The sequence below is a fragment of the Nematolebias whitei genome, chromosome 2 (assembly GCF_014905685.2).
Source record: "Nematolebias whitei isolate Nwh7 chromosome 2, NemWhi1, whole genome shotgun sequence".
Classification (NCBI taxonomy): Eukaryota; Metazoa; Chordata; class Actinopteri; order Cyprinodontiformes; family Rivulidae; genus Nematolebias; species Nematolebias whitei.
The window spans coordinates 8,026,492-8,049,614 of NC_056499.1; the positions used below are offsets into that span (position 1 = coordinate 8,026,492).

At 37.5% G+C, this 23,123-nt stretch overlaps 1 protein-coding gene and 1 long non-coding RNA gene across 2 annotated transcripts in view; one reads left to right on the forward strand and one right to left on the reverse strand.

The window, feature by feature from the left end:
* ca7 (carbonic anhydrase VII) overlaps positions 1-16,761 on the forward strand; it is a 25,501-nt gene extending 8,740 nt beyond the window's left edge. Inside the window, exons 3-7 of the mRNA XM_037696444.1 lie at positions 9,991-10,109; positions 11,159-11,254; positions 13,134-13,196; positions 13,264-13,419; positions 16,214-16,761. Coding sequence (XP_037552372.1) covers positions 9,991-10,109; positions 11,159-11,254; positions 13,134-13,196; positions 13,264-13,419; positions 16,214-16,333 — 554 coding nt within the window. The 3' untranslated portion in view covers positions 16,334-16,761. The remainder of the gene's footprint in view (positions 1-9,990; positions 10,110-11,158; positions 11,255-13,133; positions 13,197-13,263; positions 13,420-16,213) is intronic.
* Positions 1,636-6,879, reverse strand: LOC119428774. The gene is made up of 3 exons (XR_005187719.1): positions 6,857-6,879; positions 5,414-5,489; positions 1,636-1,709 (listed from the first exon to the last, which is right to left on the reverse strand). It is a non-coding gene; the product is annotated as an uncharacterized LOC119428774 (long non-coding RNA).
* Positions 16,762-23,123: the final 6,362 nt, after the last annotated feature.

The following is a 23,123-nucleotide window of genomic DNA, read 5'->3' on the forward strand; positions in this document are numbered from 1 at the left end:
GGGAAAATGTCCACAATAGCTGACCACTTTATAATTTACCGTAGCTGAAAGTAGCAGCTTATACAGTTGAAAATTTTAAGTTTAGGGAGATTTTTCCAATCTACTTTGTAAAAACCTTGTGAGAAAAGATTATAAAAAGTATACCAGTAACAAATGAAAGTATCACCAACTTAAAAACATACAAAATTCTGATGATATATGAATTGAGTAGCAATTGCATTCACATAATAGAAATAATTGAACAAATGTCACCTTGTCCAAGTCTGCCATGATGTTCTTTATTTTTTGTCCAGCATTGCCTCCTTTCCTTCGGAAAGCTCTCATTAGCTGCAAGGAGTGGTGATCTAGCTGCTGCATGAATTTGGATCTCAGTGGCACAGTGGTGATGCGCGCAAACTCTGCTTCCACCTGCAATTATTTAATAACAACAGTGTAAAATATTTTTAAAAGTGTTCTGTGGACCACAGCAATAGGATAATGACAGCAATGAAACGCTTTCTTATTTCTTGATGCATTTGAGTTAAAACAAATAAACAGGACTGAAGTGTTGCTCATTCTTAACTTCCAAGTTTTTAGAAAATAACTTCCAGTTCTGGGTGAAAATTAAGACTTTAACCCTTTACAAAAAATAAGAGTTTTTTTTTAAAAAATGCAGTCATCAACACAATGTAATGATTACTGACCTCATGCTCAGAAAAGAGTGCTGGCCACCTTCTTTTGAAATCGGCAATGAAAGGCTTGTCTTCAATCACCTCACGCCTCCTGTAAGCAAAGGTCCTTTCCATTTTCTCCTTAACCGTCTGTTGGTTGTTGCTCTTCTGCACATCAGTCAATAGTTCCAACCGCTTTTGCTCTAAGCTTTCTTTGGTTTGTCCTGTTGGGAAGTCTGGACAGTAGTTCACCTCTGCTCTTTTAGGTTTCTTCACTTGATTTGGAGCTGTGCGTGGCTCACTCAGTCCACGCTTGAAGGAATTGACATTCAGCTCTGAACATCCAAGGTTTCTCAACTTAGTACGGTAGTTTGCCATTTTATATTTCAAACTTATTTTCCACCCATAGAAGCCAGAAACAGAGCCTTGCTCCCTTAAACATGGGTGTTTCTTCACTAGTGCTTCAGCAACAGCATCAAATTCAGAACTTGAGGGATAAGCTTTATATTTAATGATTTGTGACACCAGACTTTCAAGAATGTCAGACTTCATTCTTGGACTGGGACTGAAAAGGGTATGGTTACTTTCAAAGTCACCATTTGCATGCTTGAGTTGGAGTTCTACATCATAGACAAACTCAGGCACAGGAAAGAAGTTGGGCCATGGTTCGCACCTGAGGAACGATGATGATGATGATGATGTTGATGACTCCGAAGATGAAAGAATGTCAGTGTCCACAGATGAAGTTGACTCATCTAGGCTGGATGTCTGAGGATCGAAGGAGTTGCTTGTAGACGAAGCACCAGGGTGGTATACTACTTTAAGTGTAGCCTTGTTTTTAATGACGGAGGTGTATGTCAGGTTTATGAAGTCATCAAAATCTGTGTCCTTGTACTGTAATCTGAATTCTCCCAACACCTCACACTGTCTCTGAATCTCATTTTTAAGTTCCTCAACAGAGTCAGGTATTCCCAAAGGCAGGGTAACTTTGGCAAAATCATTTTCTCCAAGAATGATGCGAAGAACTGCTGAGGTCTCCATACTGGTCAATGGGTTATTCTGAAGAAAAAGAAAATTATACAAGGCAACTATAGTTAATACAATTCTATTAAATGAAGAATAACAATTTTATTGTCCACAGTGACTGCAGAGAAATTCAGTAGAACTGCAGCAAAATGTTTAAAAGTAAATGAGCAAAACTGTAAAAGTTTAACTTAAACTCACTTAGAAAACACATTTAAGAGTAGGTTTTGTTGCATTTAAAATAGTACCTGTTGGTGTAAAATCAATTAAGCAGAGTGCCTATTCCACTCTCACGCTTAAAAAAAAGAGATTCAGTCATGTAAAAAAAATTAATAAAAATTACCAAATATGTGTATGTATCTTTTAAGGGTAACCATTCGAAGTGTTCCACACTTGTAGTCAGCCAGGGGATAGATGTCAGTCAGTTCATTTAAGTCAGCCAACACAATCTCTCTCAATGGTGATGACTGGAGCTCAAAAGCTCTGTAGTGTTCTCTGTACCATGAAGCCAAGTTTTTGCATATGAAAATCAATGTGTTCTCCAATATACACATTTGAAGTATTTCTGCAAACTCTGGCAGTCCACCAACTGATCCATGCACAATAATCATTCCGTTTTTGTACTCAACGCCATTACTGGAGACACTCTGTGCCAATGTAACCGTTGTGAGGTCAGGGTATTTCTGAGTTAGTTTAAGTGCTATGTCATCTTTCATAATATCCTTTGGGATTGTTGAGACATGTGTCACTTCAAAGGCTGGTCTCACATAGCTGCTAGTGTGCAAATGATAACCTATCATCAGCTGATGCTTATTTGCCAAGGACAGTGTAATGTTCTTAAAACACTTTGAATGTCTGACAACCTGTTTGAAATAACTGTGTTTGGCCTCAAAACGCATAGTCCAAAACATCACAATGGGGCCGAACAGCTTTATCATTTCTGGATAATGTTCCAGAAAGTGGTGTTTTGGCAGGAGCCCATGATCTGGGAATACTTCCTTGTAACACTGTCTGTGCTCTGAGATTTTAAACTCTAAATATGCTACTGATTCGTCACTGTGGACAGGTGCCACAACAAGCTCTACAATGTCTTTTAAGTTCAAAATTACTTTCCAAGCTGGCTCATCTTCAGGGATCAACTGCCCAATCATTAATGGTAACAACCTTAACAAACACCAATTTTCATGGGCGTTGCCACCGATTGTTTTGCGACGTGCAAAAGTAAGTGGCACCAAATGAGGCCGGGCTTTTTTGTCACTCCACTTGTATTCAAAGTTTTTTATGGTTTTATTAAGATCTTCAAGTTTAAACAACTTCTTGGAAATTAGCACACCAAAGCACTGTGCAAGCTCAACAGGGACAATGCCCTCGAAAAGATCATGGACAATATCGGGGGGGTATCCCGATGTGACACAGAAGTGAGAAAGTGTCTCTGTAAAAATGCAGGCTTTTTTAACACCAAAAGCACTACCTCCTTTCACCTGTGCAGCATTTACGTGGACCTGATGAAGTTCTTTGTTTCTTGCTGTAAAAGCACCTGACTTGACTTCTTTCACCTGAGTATCTTGTCGCTGAGCTGTGCAAAACCTACAAAAGAACTGACCTGAGAAACTTTCCACAAAGCCAGCTATTCCATGTGCCGCAAGGTTGTCTGACACAACACATTGAAGCGTCCCCTTTACAAATGTACCCAACTGTGAGATAAAAACGCCCTGGTTCTCGAGAGCAACAAGATCTTTGAGTAGTGGCTCAAAAATTTTTGAATAGCCGTAAGTCTTCACGTCATCAGTTTTACATAAAAGAGCAAGGTATATCGAGGACAAAGTGGAATTGCTGCCAGGAGGCAAATTTCCCAAAATCCAATAGACAGCACAGAGTTTGTGTGTTTTACGTGATGTTCCAAGTGGGTTGCAAACTTCAAAGTCATCTACATAAAGACAGATTGAGATTCTCAATTCCTCCCCTGAGAGAAAAGCATTATTCTTGTAATACTGACCGTCTTCAAAAAATCTGTACTTTAGGTGGTCACTCACTATCTGCTGCTGTCTCCTCCTTTCTACAACCTTGATGAACACATTCGTTTGATTAAGTAGCTGATGCAGGATCATTAGCAAAGGAACATACTGAAAGCTTCTTTTAGCCTTAGCATCAAGTACGTACTGAACTGGATCAACAATATTGAAATTATGTTTGTAGTACTGCTTCCTTTTAAAAGATGTGGCTAATAATCCCTCCTTTCCTAAACACTTTGAGAAAGGGTTTGATGAACCAAGTGCACAGCCTAACTCTTTGATGAGCAACTGATCAAGTTGCAGGTTATGGTTATTGAAGAAATCTACTAGAATGTTGTGAGATATGGGCACCAGAGCAGAACCTAACAAATAGTGCAACTCACTTAGTAGCTGATCAACAGCAGCGCTTGGTACGTGGAAACAATTTTCTAATTTCAATAAAATTAATGCCAATTTCTGTTCCACAACTTTGTGCAAGTCCTCTTTTTCTGGCACTAATGAATAATCTTCATGATCAGCATCATAAAGAAACTCATCACTTTGTGTCAAATGTGTATCTCTGGAAGAACAACTTGGTGAGTCTTTAGAATCCCTTTTCACAATTCCAGCTTTGAAATCATTAAGTGTAAAAGTGCAGTGCTTTCTATTTTTATGAGTTTGATAAGTTCCATATATATTTGTTTTAAAGGAACAATTATTAAACACACAGTAGATAGTTTCGTGTCTCTTAAGATGGCTGTTAATATGAATAAAAAGTTCTCTCAATGAGGCAATGCCACTGCGTGAACAATGATGGCAGCTAAATGTTGTGGAATCTACTGATCTCTGAGATGTCTGATCAACATGTGATCTACATAGGTGACTTCGGAGAGCATTCCAAGTTTTAAAAGTGCATGGACATTTTAAATATGTGCATGGATAAGGGTGTCTGCGACCAAAGTGGCCATGCTTTAACCTGTAGTGCCTCAATAACAGAGATCTTGTAGTTTCTTGTGCATCACACTCTTTACACTTCCACATTCATATTACTGAAATTAAAACAAACAAAACAACTACATGACATATTTAACTTTAAATATCCTTATGGAAATTGTTAAAAGCTCTACCACACTTGAACATTTTAGACAATTTGTGCTAACTTATGAAAAAAGTTTTTAAGTCTAAATTACTAATAAGTTATATATTTGATACATTTGTTAGCATAACATTATGTGCACACCTAAAAGAGGCTTCCAGTTGGTTTTTTATACTTCTATCTTGGTAAATGGGACTGTACTTATATAGCAACTTTCTATCTTATCGAGATACTCAAAGTGCTTTACACTACAATCTGTGTCCTCATTTACCCGTTCATACAGCTCTACTAGATCTCTACAAAGCTAATTGAACAAATCATTCTAAAGAGACCAATCAGTGCTTTATCACATTCATACACCGATGAGACACACATCGGAGACAATGAGGGGTTCAGTGCCTTGCCCAGGGACATTTCGGCATGTGACTGCTAGGGGAGTTGAACCCCCAACTCTTGCGTTGGAGGACGACTGCTCTAACCACTCAGACACAGCAGCCCTATCTTCAATGTAGATATCTCCTAAATTTTCACAAGTTGGCATAAGTTGTCTAAAACATTCAAGTGTGAGAGGGCCGTATAAGACACATTCATTATGATGTTTAAGATGAATAGATAAATGAATAAGTCATTTAATGGTGATGGATTTTACTTACGTCAAGCGTCACCATTAAAGGGAATTGTGCCTGCCCAGTCTTCAAGCTTGAAGATGCTTTTCCAAACAGGGATTTCCTGTAATTAACATATTAACCAGACTTGTGGTTATAAATTATAAAATTAAGAAAAAACTATTTTAGTTTTACAGTTCTAATTACATTAAACATGAGAACAACAACTTGTTCATTACATGTCAAGCTCAGAAATGTGTGTGGGTCCGAGTACCATCACAGTAGGCTATTAATTTGCAGACTGTTGAAACAGTATATGAGTTGAAAAGTTTCATGGAGGCTTACTATCAGCTCAGCTGTGCAGATATATTCAACTAGTGTGGTTTATTTAAGACAGGATGCTGTTAAACCTTAAAATCTTAAGTCTAAAGCACAATGCTATGAACAGAAAGCAACACTAAAAAATAAATACCCTGTATGATAGCATATGAAAGCAGTTACATTTTTTTGTAATTTCTCAAACTAAATTTCTTTAGGGAAAGTTTTAAGACTGCTCCTCTCATAAACATTCAGAGAGAAAAAAGGTTTTTTTTTTCCAACTGCATGGGCGACAAAGGAGAATTGTTAACTGACCAGATAGGCATGTCATGGCATTGCCTAATAACGGTAAGAAGAGAAACACCGCATTGTGTAAAAGAAAAAGCACTGTTATATTTAAACTTGAGAAAAAAAATGTTGTTGTTGTTACATTAATTTAAAAGTTACCATTGATGGCTTCAGACCAAAACGAGGTCGGGGGTGTTGTATTTTTTCGGCTCAAGAGAAAGATTAGACTGACAACGGTCTAAATAGCCCGAACAAATTCAGATCGTCATGCTCACCGTTTCACAGGGGCCCTTTACGCTGCTGCACCGCTAAAAGAAGCTAGCTAGTAGTTGTTGTTGAGCAGACTGAGAACTGGGAGGTTTCCTGGTGGCCTGTCTGTTCCGTGATCAACAAGGGGCAGCAGAACCAAAAGCTTGGTTCAGGTTGCTCGTATTTTTTTAAGTGTTTGTAGTCTGTGCTACTCACTCGTGTATCTCCACTTAGCTTACTGCTAAGAAGCAACTGGAGAAAGAAACCCCGCATGCGCCCACCTCTCTTTTCCCCGCGTGCCCCCACCTTTCTTTTCCCCGCGAATCTTCCATGGCACGCGCGAGCACAATTGCCTCAAACGAAAATTGAAAATTATATTGTGAAATATTGACGATACCTAGAATTATGTTAAGTATCATTAGTTGTCTCTCTTGTAAATGAGTCTTCGAGGCTCAATGGGAATTAACCTGTATAAATAAAGGTTGAATGAATGAATGGCTAGCTCTACCGTTAGCTAACACTGCTTAGACAATATCCATATTTCTGGGAGAAATGCACACCAACATCGCCTGTTAATTTCTAAAAACATTTTGATACCAACCAACTTCATACATTATGATAAAAAAACATACTTACTGGTATATGATAAGATGTTTCCCAAGAGAAGAGCGAAGTCTTAACAAGTGCACTCCAAAATGAGGCTCAGAGCAGCATGCGCGATGTGTGTGAGGTCTGAGCATGCGCGATGTCTTCTTTACCGCGATATGATACGGGATTTTGTAAAGGGATAGTTCAGGTTGCTGAACTAACGCAGCTCTGTCATATTGTATCAAACAAAGACGGTTTTTTAATTATAACAAGTTTAAATTCTAAGTTAAACTTGCTAAAGTGTGTTATGTTTAAAATGGCAATGCAATAATATTAATTAAGTTTAGTATAGGTGTGTTTATTTCATTGAACAATTCACAGAGTTTACTTTTATGAGTGTACTTATGTTTTTAGGGTGTTTGACTTGTATAGTTGAAACAAAATTATTTTAAACAGATAATTCAAGGATTCAAGATTCTTTATTGTCATTTGCATCGCATGTGGTACATGAGGTGGACCGAAATTGTGTACACAGTGTCCCAGTTACATCCAACAAAGTATAAAATGTAAAAGGAAAAACAGTAATAAGATCTAAGAATAACATTAACTAAAAATACACAAAGCACTAGTAGTACAAAAACAATACGCCAAACAGCAGCACGAACATGAGTCTGTGTGAGCAGATGAGCACGAATGAACACGGCACCATGAAACAGATCAGCAGCAGCATGAAATAAATCAGCAGCAACATGATGTGATTTTTCATAGTGATTATCCTGATTAGAGATTCATGAGTTTAACAGCCTCAGGGTAGAAGCTGTTCCTCAGTCTAGTGGTTCTACACTTAATGCTCCTCAACCTCCTGCCTGAGGGGAGTGGGGTAAAAAGTGTGTGTGTGCTGGGTGAGTGGGATCCTTCATGATGCAGGTGGCTCTCTTCCTGCATCTAGATGTCTGTGATGGCGGGGATGAATTTTAAAAGCCTGGTTTTGATCCCTCCCAAATTAAACAATAATTTCCTTTGACAGCGTCTAACTACAGTGGAGTGAAACAGTGTTGTGTTCTTGTTAAGACACTGGTCAGTATATTCTGACATTTTTTGGGAATTTCTTCTCTCTCCTGCTGTCACTTGCATTTGGATCATCTCCTGAACCCACTCCAGAGATGACAGCAAACTTTTAAACTTTACCTAACTTTGGACCAAGACCAAGACAATTTTGTTTTTGATGGAAATGCTTTTTGCAGGTGCTAGTATCCCACGTGGAATCAGAGCTCCAGAAGTTTATGGATTGGCTCTTACATGCTTTCAATGAGTTTGCTCTTATCGTCAGCATTAAAGAAACTGATGTCATGGACCAATATCCAATTCTTCATATACATTAATCACAAGACTCTAAACAATATAAGAACATTAACACATTTTTGCTTGACACTTCACCTGTCCAGTGAAAACCGCCTCCATTGTCACCAGGCTGTGCAAGACTTGACCAGGTGCACAAAGTCCCAAGTCTATCAAGCCTGTGTCATCAGCACTCTACTGTATGGCAGTGAGACTGGAACCATACATACTAGACAAGAAATACAGCTGAATAACTGAATTAATAAATAAATTAAATACAGCTAAATCCCCTACTACATTAAACCCTGGATAAAAGTTTTTTTTTTCCAATTAAAAAAACCCTGAATAACTGAATCACTTACCCTTTAGACACATGCACTTAACAGATCTTTGGCTCTAAATTCAACAAGTTTCATCTTCTCAGAACTTAATGCGAGAGTTACTAAAATCCTATTAATAATGCTGCATCAGTGAGGCGGTTAGAGAATTAGACCTGGTGACCATTTGTAAACTATCATACACTGAGGTTTTTTTTTTTTTCCAAATTGTTGCCAGGAACAATTCTCCAGCAGTTAGATGACTAAGCTTTTGACATTTCCTTTTCCACTGATATAGATATTTGTTTGCCTCTCAGACCAAAGTTTGTGCCTCACAGCTCTAATAGATGTGATCCCTGGTTGGCCAGGCAGCGCGTCTAGTCATGTCTTAGTTTTGAACAGGGGCGATTCTAGGATCTGACCTTTAGGGGTGCTTAGCCCCCAGTACTGACAATGGCTCTTGGCTTGAACAACACAGCCCACGGTGTGGTTTGTGAGAAGTGCAAAACCTTACAGCACCTGGTGTTCCCAGGCGGTTTCCTATCCAAGTGCTAGCCAGGCCCAACCCTCTTAGCTTCCAAGATCAGACGAGATCGGGCGTGTTCAGGAGGGTGGTGTGGCGATAATTAGTCACAAATGGGACTTTTAAAGGATCACAGCAAACAAAGACTAAACTTATGTAACCAGAAGTTGCAACATATATCTACAAACAAAACACACGAAGGAAAGCACAACTCGCTTTAAACATCAACTAATCATACAATGTACAAAGTAATTATGACATAAATGGAGGATTTGTCTACAGTTACCTTTGTACAGATGAACATGTGGTACTTCCTGTTTATATCTGTTGTATTCAGCTGCACATGAGGTCAGCTGCTGGCCTTTATCCATCTTTTACATTTCTCCAGACTCCGTTTAGGTTTTGGAAATGGAATGAACTGTATTCCACCCTCTAAATACTCAGGGCAACTGTCCGAATTACATGTTCTCCACTGACAACGTTTAACCATTTTTTCGAATCATTTTTCACAAAATCCCTCTGATCACAAAGCGTGCGTAATGTAAAACCTCGATAATGTTGTCAGAGGAGAAGGGGGTGCAGCTCCTGCAGGTAAAGGGTGTTTCACTTTAGGATATATTGAGATCACTGATGGGTCAGATGATGGGCCTACTGGATTGATTGATGGCACTGAGGATTCGACTCAGGCAAAAAAAAAAAAAATCATAAGCTTCATTACAAAATCCTAATGATGGTTTCTCAACTTTTCAAGGGCTGAGTTAAAATTTAAGCACCCCTCAAAAAGAGGCTAAAGTCGCCAATGGCTTTTAATGAGAAATTTGATGAAATCTGCCAGGTTGACTTATCCTGTGGTGTCCGAGATGAAGGATCCAAGCTGTTTTTGGTGCTGTTACTCACTCAGTTTGCTGGAAAGCAGTTTATGTAACACCCACGGAGCGGAGGAGTGTGAAGGTGGATGAATGTGCTAAACTTCCTAACTTTCTTTTTGTCTCACCTGTTACCAGTGATCCAAGGAGGACCTCTTGACAACCCGTATAGACTGAAACAGTTTCACTTCCACTGGGGGGAAAAGCGACAGGAGGGCTCCGAGCACACTGTTGCAGGAATTGGCTACGCATCAGAGGTCAGAGTTTTAGATGAAATGCTTGAGTCTGTCAGCGCCTGATAATTACCGTGCTTTTCGGTTTATAAGTCACAGTTTTTTTGCATAATTTTGTATGCCCTGCAACTTTTATGCCAAACAATGTATTTTTGGATTTTTCCCATATTTATAAACCAATTTTTGGCTGAGATATGATCATTTTCATTCATTCTGACTGAAAATATTAAACACTACCATTTTCAGCCACTAGATGGCACTATAGTACGGCATGCGGTTGTATCATTATAGGTAAAAGTGGCTATTAATGACACAAGTGGCTTGCCAGAGCCTGCCACCTTCGTCCAGCTCGTCTGAAGCAACCGTCAAATCAGCTTCATTTCGCTGCGGCGCCCCAATGAAAAGCAGCTAATTTGACCATTGAAGTGCATTTATTAAGTAAAAATTCAACTGAGACACACTTTTACTATAATTTTGAGCAAACAAATAATTGTATTTACGTGGTTATCTTGTTAAATTCTTGTTACAGTTCTCCCGTGCATGCTTCCATGGCCACCATTTAGCAGCCAAACAATTTTTGGCACACCGGCCCACATTTCTGGGTTATCAATGGTGACGCCAAACAAACACGACACGTCAGCGGTGATGCACAATAGATGCAACATATTTATGTATTTTTCCACTTTATTAGACATATTTGGATTAATGTGACTTATAGGGCGGCGCGGCGTGTACGGCGGAAAATACAGTATTCTGGCACAGTACATTGGTGTACCATGGTATCATTTTTCTGTGAAATAAAATGATTTTTGTCTGTTAAAACTAATCCGGTTTATGATTATAGTTATTATATTTGAAATTTACATTTATTTAAAAAAGTATGATCAGTATTTTGTTATTCCTGCTTTTACATAAAAATACACATTTTAGAGGTATAAGGTAGAACATTTGTCTGTATTTTTTTTACATAAATAAATAAAGTCATCAGCTTTTACATTGATGTTTATTTGTCATGCATAGATTATTTTTTTCAAGGCAAAATGTTTCAATTTTTATTCTATCCCTCTCTTTAGCTTCATTTAGTTCACTGGAATGCGGTCAAGTACAGCTCGTTTGGGGACGCAGCAACAGCCCCCGATGGTCTCGCTGTGCTTGGGATCTTTTTACAGGTAGGATGTTTTTTGTTATGCAATCCCATTTTTTACCCTTGTACCTTATTTTTTTTTAGTTGTACTGAGATGTGCACGTTGTCAACTTGGGTGTGAAGCAAAAACAGTCAGACCTTTGTCGCATCTTCACTTAACTCTTTGCAGCACTGGCTGCAAAGATTTTTGTGTATTTTCTGTGTAACATGGCACTCAGATGGCTATATTCATAAATTTGAGTTTTAAGACTCGTAGTTACTTTTAATGACATCAAAATAAAAAAAATTTGAGGGTGAAGGCAATTCCTGAACTGGATTTTAGCTCAGTTTAAGAAAGCCATGCAGTCAGAGAGTGATGCATCTTGATATGACGATCAGGCTCGTGTTTCATGAATATTGAATGATTTACTCCTTTTCTAGTCCATATTTTTATTTATTAATCTTTTTTGAGAACACTGACATATTTCAGATCAATAATGCCAGGATTCAGTGCTGAAAGTATGAAAGAGTGGTTCAGGGAGCACAAGACTTTCAGGATATTCGAGAGATGTTGGTGTAAATTCTGACATGACCTCTCTAAAGCCAGTGTCTCACTGGGCTGCAGCTAATGGGAACTAACTCGAGATGCACAAAAAAAAAAAGGGCAAGACAAAAACAAAAGCAAATTTTCTCTTGGAATGACTGACATGTTTGCAAAAACTCTTGGCCCAATTTGGGTCGACATTTGCCTGGAGTTTGCATACTGTACATATTGCCAAAACGATTACTCTAGATTTCCAGATACTTAATTGAGAAGAGTTCAAGATGGGTTTTACACGCACGACTCTATTTTGAGACAAAATTTCTAAATTGCCTCACTAATTTCTTAAACATGTTCAAAGAGAACAAGGCTCTGCGACTCACAAGGAAACTAAAGACACTCATGAATGTTGAGACATGTTTACCGTTTACCCCTAGAGTTTCCAAAAGCAGAATGGGAGGAAGATCTTTCAGTTATCAGGCTCCTCTCTTGTGGAAATAACTTCCTGTTTCTGTCCGTGAGGCTGACACATTGTCCAGTTTTAAGACTGGGATTAAGATTGTCCTTTTTGATAAATCCTATAGTTAGAGTTGGCTTGTTATGCTGCTATAAGCTTAGACTAGTGGAGGACAAAATGACCTAATTTCCTTAAATGAATTGTTAAAATTGAATTACTATCTTAACATGTGATTTTTGACCTGCCATTGTGTATCTGTTCCTCTCAAACCCAGCCGGTCGTAGCAGATGGCCGCTTGTCCTGAGCCTGGTTCTGCTAAAGTTTCTTCCTCATGTGGGAGTTTTTCTTTTCCACTGTCGCCTTCATGTTCGCTCAAGATGAGAGTTCTGTGATGGAGTTAAACTCAAAGCAGTCTGCTCCTCAGATAAATAGTGTTAACTTATAATTTTTATACTGTTTATGGATGTTTCTGTTCAGTGCACTGAGATGACTTCGGTTGTGACTTGGCGTTATATAAATAAACGGAATTGAATTGAATGTTGAGACATGTTAAAACATTTCTTGTGAAGTTCAAAGTTTGTTGCTGACAGTCACAGCCCTGTGAGATACTATCCTAAAACAGTTCTTAAAAAAAAACAAGAGGTTAAAGTCTTATGATCTTGGAAACACAAAATCACACAGCTGTGAAATAAAATGAATGTGGCATTACATTAAATACTTTATTTATAAAGCCCTTTAAAACAGCCACAGCTGCCACAAAGTGATGTACACATAAAATCAAGAACATTTAAACACTTAAAACAGTTGTTAAAACATTAAGATCAATAATAATAAAAAAAAAAAAACAGAACCACAAAGAATGAACAATAAATTTAAAGACAGTTCAATAAACATGACAAATAGGATTAAAACAGTTTGTCCTGTAAGACAGGTGACGACCATCGATGGCTTCATCTGCTGACCGACGCTCTGTTCATGGTGAAGTTTAAGGTGCGTTCTGGATTTTATTACATACAGAATACATACGCTGTTGTATTAAAGCTGCTTTTTCTAACAGGGCAGCGTCACAGATTTCAAAGGTTTCAACCCTAAGTGCCTCCTGCCCAGCAGCCTCCACTACTGGACCTACCTGGGATCGTTGACCACGCCCCCCTTACACGAGAGCGTCACCTGGATCCTCCTAAAGGAGCCAATCGTCGTTTCAGAAAAACAGGTGAGATTCACAGGCTCGAACATAAAACACGAGATATTTCCAGCAGGAAGTGACACAGCTGTTGTTTTGGTTGCACCATAAAATCACGTTAAAATGACCGTTTAGTAGTTTAGTCCGTTGAGTGAATGACGACTAACGGAATCCTTTTTTTTTTTTTTTTAATCAGAGAAAAGTCAAACGGGGAGGACTTTTTAGTTTTGTCATCTGAAAAATTTGTGCTTGGGGGAGTGGTGGCACAGAAGTTATGGGCCCACTGTGATCAGAAGGTTGCTGGTTCAATTCCTCGTACCAACAACATCAAAATGTGGGTGGGAAAGATGAAACACCCACACCTGCCTCCACCCTCATTTGTCCCAATCTGGGCCCTTGAGCAAGGCCCTTAACCCCCACCATCTGCTCCCATGGGCACCCTATGGCAGCTCTCTGCTCCACACAGAGGGCTGCGGTAGCTCGGTGGTCTGCGGTTGTGTCAGGAAGAACATCCGGCGTAAAAACAATCGTGCGAGTTACTTCCCTGTGGCGACCCCTGAAGAAGGGAGCAGCTGAAAGAAGAACTAAATCTAAAAATTAGTTCTTACTTTTGTTTAGGTGTGAAACCTTGATCATATTTTGTTGTCTGGAAGTCATGTGGCACATGAAACAGACACCAACTGTCTTGGGGGGTGGGACCTCTCTGTTTCATGTCAGCAGTGGAGCAATGGACATGAAAATCTCTCAAAGCAAAATGCTGAGATGAAAAACTTTAGTCATTTAAAAAAAAAACAATTTCCTGACTGTTTTTTGTGTTGTCATTGAAAGTTTAATGGTTCGTCTCTGACTTGAATCTTTCCTGCAACTCAATCTGAGCAGCGTGTCTCTTATCGAGCCAAGGCATTTGTATACTCAAATGTACCAAACACAACATGACTGCTGTTTCAAGGATTAAAAAAAACCTTCTCAAAGAGTCGGTAAACCTGCCTGAGACTTTCCGCCTTGTTCCCACTGATGCATGTCGTTATGCATTGGGACTATTTTTTAGTGATTCAAAAATAAGAACAATATTTAACATCGAATTCTTTGCATTGTATAAGTTTTTCATAACCTTGATGACACTGTGCTGTATTGTCCAGAATCAGTTAATCTGTAAAACAAACTTAAAATGTGTTTTGATGAAAATAATCTGTCCTTGAACCTAAACAAAACAAAAATAATGTTATTTGGGAACTGTCGATCACATACGGAGATTCAAATACAAATACATGGAGTGAATATGGAAAGAGTTCATGAAAACTAATTTCTTGGTGTCGTTATTGATGATAAACTCAACTGGAAACCACACGTCCGATATGTTCAAAGTAAAATCTCAAGAAATATCGCCCTTTTAAACGAAGCCAAGTCAGTCATGGAACAAAAAGCATCACATGTAATCTGCTGTTCGTTAATCTTACCTTATTCAAGTTGTGCAGAAATCTGGGGTAATAATTACAGAACTACACTACAGGCATTAACAAAACTACAAAACAAGCAATAATCCATAAAGTGTAATATCTAGAAAGCACTAATACACTATTTGTAAAATCTAAATTATTAAAGTTCAGTAGTAAAGTAGTGACAGCTCTAATTCTTTACAAAGCAAAAAACAATTAATTACCGGAAAACATTCAAAAACCTGTTTAAGACTAAGGAGCAAATTTATACGTTAAGGGGGAATCACAATTTAAAATGTGCAAATTCAGAACTACTAGAAAAAACTTTTGTGTTTCAGGAAGTGGAGTCATAATTTGAATATTGAACTTAGACAATGTCCAAACTATAAACTGCTCGAATCATCATATAAACATATTTTTATCGTTGGATATAATATATAATATTATTATTCAATTATTGTTGATGCTAGTTTGTTTTTTGGGGTGAAGTTAAATAAATAACAATTGTTTATCTACTCTAGTTAACTTCAATATATTGAAGGGTTAAATATGGGTTTAGTTGTTATGTACGGATTATACATGTAATAAATGTAAGATTATGTAAGTTGTTAAGGAGTGGGAATTTTTGATAAGTTTATACTTCTACCCTTGAAAATGTAAAACAAATTTTTTTTTGACATTATGCTTCATGCTGTATTATTTTTTTTTTTTACATATTCAAAAAAACAAAACAAACTTAAAAATAATATTTGTACTAAACAAGTGTTTGTTTCGTGCACAGATGTGGACTGCAGTTTCTTCTGGGATTATATTCTTGCAGTCATACTGTTTACTATCAGCTTGAACTCAGATGTTTATTTATGTAATTAATTAATTGTTTGGCTCTATTTTTATTAACATTTTTAGTCCATTTTGAAAGCGAGGGAGTATTCAAATACATGTATTTTTGATTTTGGTGTTATCACGGGATAAGATGGATAGCGATGATAGATGTATACTTTATTGTCCCCAATGGGAAATTTGACTCGGACACCATGCGCTAAACAGATTAAACAATTAAATACACAACAACATTAAAAGTCATGTGAACACAATAAAAACAACAACACATATTGCTCAATAAAAGCACATATTGCACATTCCCACATACAATCCAGCAAGTAAACGAAACAATAAATCAGGCCAGAGCATCAGCAGCATGACAAAAGACTATATGCCTACTTTATTTAACAATCTGATGTAGGGACAAATTAATTTTAAATCTGTTAAGTCTACAAGCAGGGATAAAGCGACACACTCTTTGACATGCTTAAGGAAAATTAACCCGTTTTACGAAAATAAACCTAATCTTTGTAAAGATGCATCTTTGTCTCTGTGTCCCGCTGCAGCTGGGAATGTTCAGAATGCTGCTGTTCAACGGAGAGGAGGAAGATGAGCGGAGGCGCATGGAGAACAACTTCAGGCCTCCTCAGCCTCTCAGAGGCAGGGCGGTGCGCTCCTCCAATTAGCCACTTCAGCTCATAATAAGTTAGTAACCACCGTGGTAGTTTGTCCTGTAGACATCTGGTCTGTTTTGGATAGAAGGGGAAGAGCAACGAGCAACTGCTTAAGCAAATTCAAAAAAAGGGACTTTGTGGAGATGATAATGGCATGGGAGCCAAATAATTTGAAAATGAAACCTTTTTAATTAAACTTTGATCATGAAAACAAGCTAAACGTTTATATAGGAACTTGCAACGAGCCGTGTCCGTTTGTGAAAGGCTGTTTTCACCATCGCTGTGAACCACAGAGCACCAATCTTCTCCCTGAGCCTGTATCTGTTGATCGAGCCGTCGGACGGTGAATTCTCCCTCCGGTCGGACGATTTTATCCGAACCGTTCCATCGTGCAATACACAAGACAAGAATGTTTGAGGCCTTCAGGGTTAAAGAGATTTTTAAACTGTTTTAACAAGGTGATTAATCTGAATTTGTTTAATTGTGACAGTCAGAATGAAACCACAATGTATTGATCAATTTCATAATATCTGAAATGTCACATCTGTTTGTTTCTTTGCAGATTTTAATGACTGAATATGCAACAATATTAACGTCTAACTTACTGTTCAGCTTTAGATGTTAATGTCTGACAGAGGACTTTGCGTAAATTGTGATAGCTCTGTGTAATTCTGGGACCCTCAATTGATGCTGTGCGAGATTATGTAGAGAAAAGGGGAATTTATGAATGGTTTTAATAGTTTTGTAAAGCATGTTTTTGTAATTTTGTCATGTTTGACAGATGGAATAAAATTGAAGTAACTTTTGAAAGTTGCCATTTGATCCGCATCCTACCAGGACTCAACAGATCCAGGAACAAAACCTATTAATTTATAAAAAAAAATATACTTTTAATCTAATGTTTTACATTCTCAGTTTTACGTCTGAGCTACAAAGTCCTTCTTGAAACCTTTAAATTTTGAAAAGGTTTACCTGGTCTCAGAACTGTCTTTAAATACCGTATTTTCCGGCCTATAAGTCACACCTTTTTGCCTAATTTGCATACCCTGCGACTTATATGCTGAAGCGACTTATGTATGGATTTTTCCCATATTTAATGACCCAATTTTTGACTGAAATATGACCATTTTCATTCATTCTGACAGCAAAAAGGTTAAATAGTTATCTGGACCAGTTTTTTGAAAATAATGAACACTACCATTTTCAGCCGCTAGATGGCATTCGAGTAGTGTGGCATGCCGTTGTGTCATGTAATAGGTAAAAGTGGATATTAATTACACAATTGGCTTGCCATAGTTGGCACATTCATCCAACTCCAGGATCATGCCTGGAGCAACCGTCAAATCAGCTTCATTTCACTGCGCTGCCCCGGCGAAATGCAGCATTTTGACCATCAAAGTGCATTTATTAAGTAAAAGTTAAACTAAGATACACCTTTACTGTAATTTTGAGCAAACAAATTAATTCAACCTTTATTTAGACAGGTAAATCCCATTGAGCCTCGAGGACTCATTTACAAGAGAGACCTGATTTCAACAAAGAATGACGAAAAACAATGGACGACAGCGACAACAATAGACAGTTATAAAAAGGCATACAGATTTTTTTTCAACAAATAGGATGGCTAAAAAAAAAAAAAGTAACAAAATACAGCTAGATTCTAAGGCGAATGTAGAAAACTAAAAACAGGAACATGTCTGCATCGGTCCCTGCCAGGAGTCCAACAGATGCTTCAAGCCTCTTAGAGAGGTCAAGGTCAAGAGCTTCAAATCTTTTTGTAAGATATTCCAGGAAACAGGAGCGGAGTAGGAGAAGACCCTTTTGCCAAGTTCAGTCTGCACTTAGGGAACACTGCAGGTAATAATGTCCTGAGAGTGCATACTGTAGCTGCACTCACACAGAGACATGTAGGAGGAGATGTATGAAGGCAGCAGACCAAGAAGTGATTTAAAGATGAAAATGTACCAGTGAGAGAGTCTGCGTGAAGTTAATGATGTCCAGTTAACCAGTGAATACAGGGTGCAATGGTGGGTACGATAATCACAGCCAGTTATGAATCTTAGTGCACCATGATAGACAGCATCCAACATCTGCAGGGTTCTTGTAGGAGCGTTCATGTAAATAATGTCACCGTAATCAATGGAGGGAAGGAAGGTCACAGATACAAGGTGTTTCCCAGCATTCAGAGTTAGACAGGATCTGTTTCTGAAAAAGAAACCCAGTTTAACTTTCAGTTTCTTTACTCGGTTTTCCACATGGAGTTTAAAAGAGAGATGCGAGTCGACCAAGATACCGAAATATTTGTAGGAATCAACAAACTCAATTGGGACACCATTTGAGGATGAAATCAGAGGAAGAACTGCTGGAACTGACTTCCTGTTTGAAAACAGCATCCCTTTGGTTTTGTCAGCATTTAGGGCAAGTTTGAGGTGGAACAAATCAGTCTGGATGATGTCAAATGCAGATTTCAAAAGCTGGAAAGCCTTATCAACAGTTTTAGCTCGACAATAAACAACTGTATCATCAGCATAGAAATGTAAGGATGCATCAGGGATGTTTTTACCTACATTACATATGCAGATTGTAAAGAGGGTGGTTCCTAAGACTGAGCCTTGTGGTACACCGTTGTTGACTGTTAAATAACTGGAGGAAGCACCATTATGTTGAACACATTGCATCTGATCTGGAAGATAGTTAGAGAAATAATTAATTGTTTTTAGGCGGTTAACTTGTTAAATTTCAAAGAAATGCACAGTGAGTTGTCCCTCTGCTCTCCTGCTTCTGCAAATCGGCTTTTGAAATGCAACTTATTTGACTGTTAAAGTGCATTCATAAATGAAAAGTTCAACTGAGACACACCTTTATAATTTCGAGTAAACAAATAGTTGTTTTTAAGGGTTAATCTACTTTGTAATTACATTCTTGTCAAAGTCCTCCCGTGCACGCTCCCGTGGCCACCATTTGGTAGCCAAGTGATTTTTAGCACAACACCGGCCCACATTTCCTTGTTGTCAGCGATGACGCGTAAAAAAACGCGATGCGTCACCGGTAACGCATAATATATGCGACGCATTTGGCGAAGCAACTTATTTATGGATTTTTCCAGATTATGAGACAAATTTGGACTGATGCGACTTATAGGCCAGAAAATACGGTAGTTTATTTTATTTTGTAGCAGGACCCATGTCTTGCAAATGTTTAAACACACATACTGTATAATCAGAAGAGGTGATCTTGGGTTCTGGGTAATTAGTAGCCAGGTATAAACGCTATAGATTACAGGGCAAAGAGAGGGAACATGAGGTCTGATCAATTATTTACCAACAGGGTAAGTTTGGTTCCTTAAAATGTTTAAAAGATCGTCTTTAGTCATTTCTGAACGTTTCAGCTTTAAAGAACAATTTAAGAAGGATGCTGCATCCACACATTTAAAAAAGACAAAACAAGACACTTTTGTTAAAGCTCTGATATTTAAAATATGTAAAATGGTTCTCATGTCCCTCTAACCTGCCGGCTGTGCACGCCTGCCTGTTCGTGCCAGCAGCAGATCAATCTGCCATTAGACACGAGAATGAACACATTGTATATTATTATATATTATTAAATCAGACAGGTGTCAGGATGAAACATGTTCAGTCATCATCACAGTGAAGGGAAAGAGTGCACAATATATATAGTTGTGCATAATTAACATTGTGTATGTGCATATAGGGTGTATAGTTAGTTAATTATGGTGCAAATATAGAATAAAACATACTTGTTTAACATTTAACACATCTGTTATAAACATACTGACATTTGAATTTGATTTGTATAAGGCCATTGCATCTTAGCAAACATAGTGAGACTTTAAATCACAATTGTCTGTAAAACTTTACATTTTTTTTAGTTTTAAATTAACTTTTATAAAACTGGGCCAAGAATCTACAGCGTAAGATTTGGTTTCCCACCAGAAAATGTATATAAAAATGTTCACAGATAGAGAGGGGAGTTTAAAAAACATTAAATATGGACAACAGAAGCATGCGCTCAGCAGTCTGGCCTGTGAATTAGTGGAATTAGAGATTTAGAATAGATGCAACAATAAAAATACAGAGCTGTATAATAAAAAAATATGTGGTGGTAAATAGGTGAACTGTAATTATGGCAGTGAGTGGATATTTGGGTGGTGCATTGTGGGGTGATACAATGGCTGCACCATACACCAAACATGGATAATTGTATTTAATATGTATTAAAACAAAGGTGGGAATTAATGTGTTGACTCCTTTTGAAATTGCAATCTAAGGAGTTTAGTTCGTTAAAAAAAAACCATGTTTAAAAATAAAATTATTTTTGCCTTTTTTTTTTTTTTTTTTGTATAAATGTTGAAGAAACCTGAATAGATTTTTCAAGTTGGAGCCAAAAAATGAAAGAAACTTATTTTTTATAATTTATTTTGTTATCCTCAGTATGTGATTACAACTGTTCTCCAGCAGGGGGCAGAACAGAACCAGTTTAGACACTGTGTTGACTTTTTGTGCAGTTTTTGATATTTGTTGAACTAAACTCATCAAATGATGGTAAACAATTGAGTAATCAAGGTTAATTAAGAAAACTGACATCTCCCTTAAAAACTATTATTCCTAATTGTTTAAAATAGAATATGTGAGTAATATGTGCTCATTTATTGGGTGTAAAATGGACATTTGAACTAAAAGAATTGAAAAATATATATATAAAGATGTTCAAAAAAATTTAATGAAGAGGAGTCTAATGTGATTAATCAAAATCTGAAATAAATATTTATTATGAAGTTTTTGTGAATGTGGATGTAAATATTATATTTATACATTCATGTGTGTTTGGGTGCACATCTCTTAGATAATATTTATATTTTCTTGCATACAGTTAAATCTGCAACTGAAGAATTGCAAATATTTGACTGGAGAGGGGCTGGATCATAATTACATTTAATCCTATTCTTTGATGAAGTAATTTTCCATTCATGTATGTTTTTGACAGAATTATTTTATATTAATGTAATTTTATCTTCATTCTTTAGATCCTAAATTGAGTTAAACCTCCTGTAGTATTTACTGCATTGCATGTAAAACAACTTTAATTTATGTTTATCAGACAGGAGTGTTGGGATAAATAAGTAACAGTTAATTAGAGCCAATATGCAAAAAACAAAGGTCACAGAGTTATTAGAGAATGGCTGACCACAGCACAAACACCAGGAAGCTAAAGTAAAACCTGATTTTTCTGGATGTCAGTCAGGAACAGTCGACCTTGTCTTTATCCGCCCTCTCAGCTCGTGTCTCGTTCAGGAGGTTAAATTACCTCGAATGGCTTTTTTCAGTTTGATGACTGACACTGATGTTGAAATACATAAATAAATTCAGCCTAATGAATAAGCAATGAAGCGTGTGTGGAGTATATTTACAAATCATCTCTAAAATAGAACCAGTGAGCTTTTTTTGTGCCACAGAGAATACCTGAGCGGGCTCATCATCCCGGGCCTCGATCGATGTGCCATGTAACACGAGATTCCACTCAGAGTTCACAAATAGAGTCGGACCCTCGTATTTTTAGCATCAGGATGTCTACAAGCTTGTCGTAGTGACTTTATTTTTTCCGGACGCAGCAACATTTGAGCGACACCACGAAACACGAACCTGCGGGACGAGACGAGCAGAAAAAAATGAATGGAGTGTAGAAGGTGAGTGGAATCAGAGCCTCACCTCTTATCTGCTAAACTTCACATCAAACCATCAATGTATAGAAATAAAATCAAAGTTAACTCATGCAGGAATGTGTATACGAGAGGACAGTCTGTAAATTGACTATTTATGGGTTTTTGTCTTCAAAGTACGTTATTAAGTCATAAAAATGCTTTTTTAGTTGAAATAAAAAAATAGTGAATAGTTGGTTTTAATGTATTTATCGACTGATTGATTGTCAGTGCCTATTTATTGGATAAAATTAATAAATTGAGGTGGACCAAGGTGCTTTACCGTCAAAATAAACAACTAAGTAAGTATAAAATGAAGGATAAAACAAATAAAAACATAAACAAAAGGCTTAAACGACCAAAAGTTTTACATATGAAAGCACAAAATAAAAGATAAGATTTGATAAAGCCTACTCTGTTCAAATCAAAAGACACATTTAAAAAAATGGGACTTGTAAACCTAAAATAAAATAAAAGAAACGACTCCTTGCTTAATTGTTTACTTTGCTTAAATTATTATTATTTTCTGTATTGTTACGTTGTGATGAGAACATTTAATGCGTTTGACTTGATCTTTTCCCTCATGTGGAGCTTTCGAGAATAAACCATGTGGTTCTGAATCACGGTCTTTGAGTAAAGCTGCTTTGACCTTTCAACAGAATGTTTTATTTTTTTTAAATAAACCTTTTATTTCCTAAAGCCCTTCAATGAGTCATGGCATCCTTTTTATCATTACAGTCAAAAGCAGGATGCTGGACTCTTCAGTCGTTTAAAATTGTTTAATATTGTTGAGGAGGGCGATTCTCCCAGGGAGTCGGAGGACACGGCCGTGGTGTGGTTGCCATGGAGACGAACAGCACATGCACCAGAAAACAAACGCTTGGCCGGCTCATATCTCCACTTGTTGAGCCAGTGAAGCATCGCAATCACCTTGTCAGAAAATACAGCAGCAATATCGAACGCTTGTTTCTCCTCTGCGGTGCGACTCGTGTTTCCTCTGTGGTTGTGTGTCTGTTAGCAAAATATTTCATGAAACACATAAAGGATTTCAATGAAACACTCAAATACAGTGTACACCTACAACTA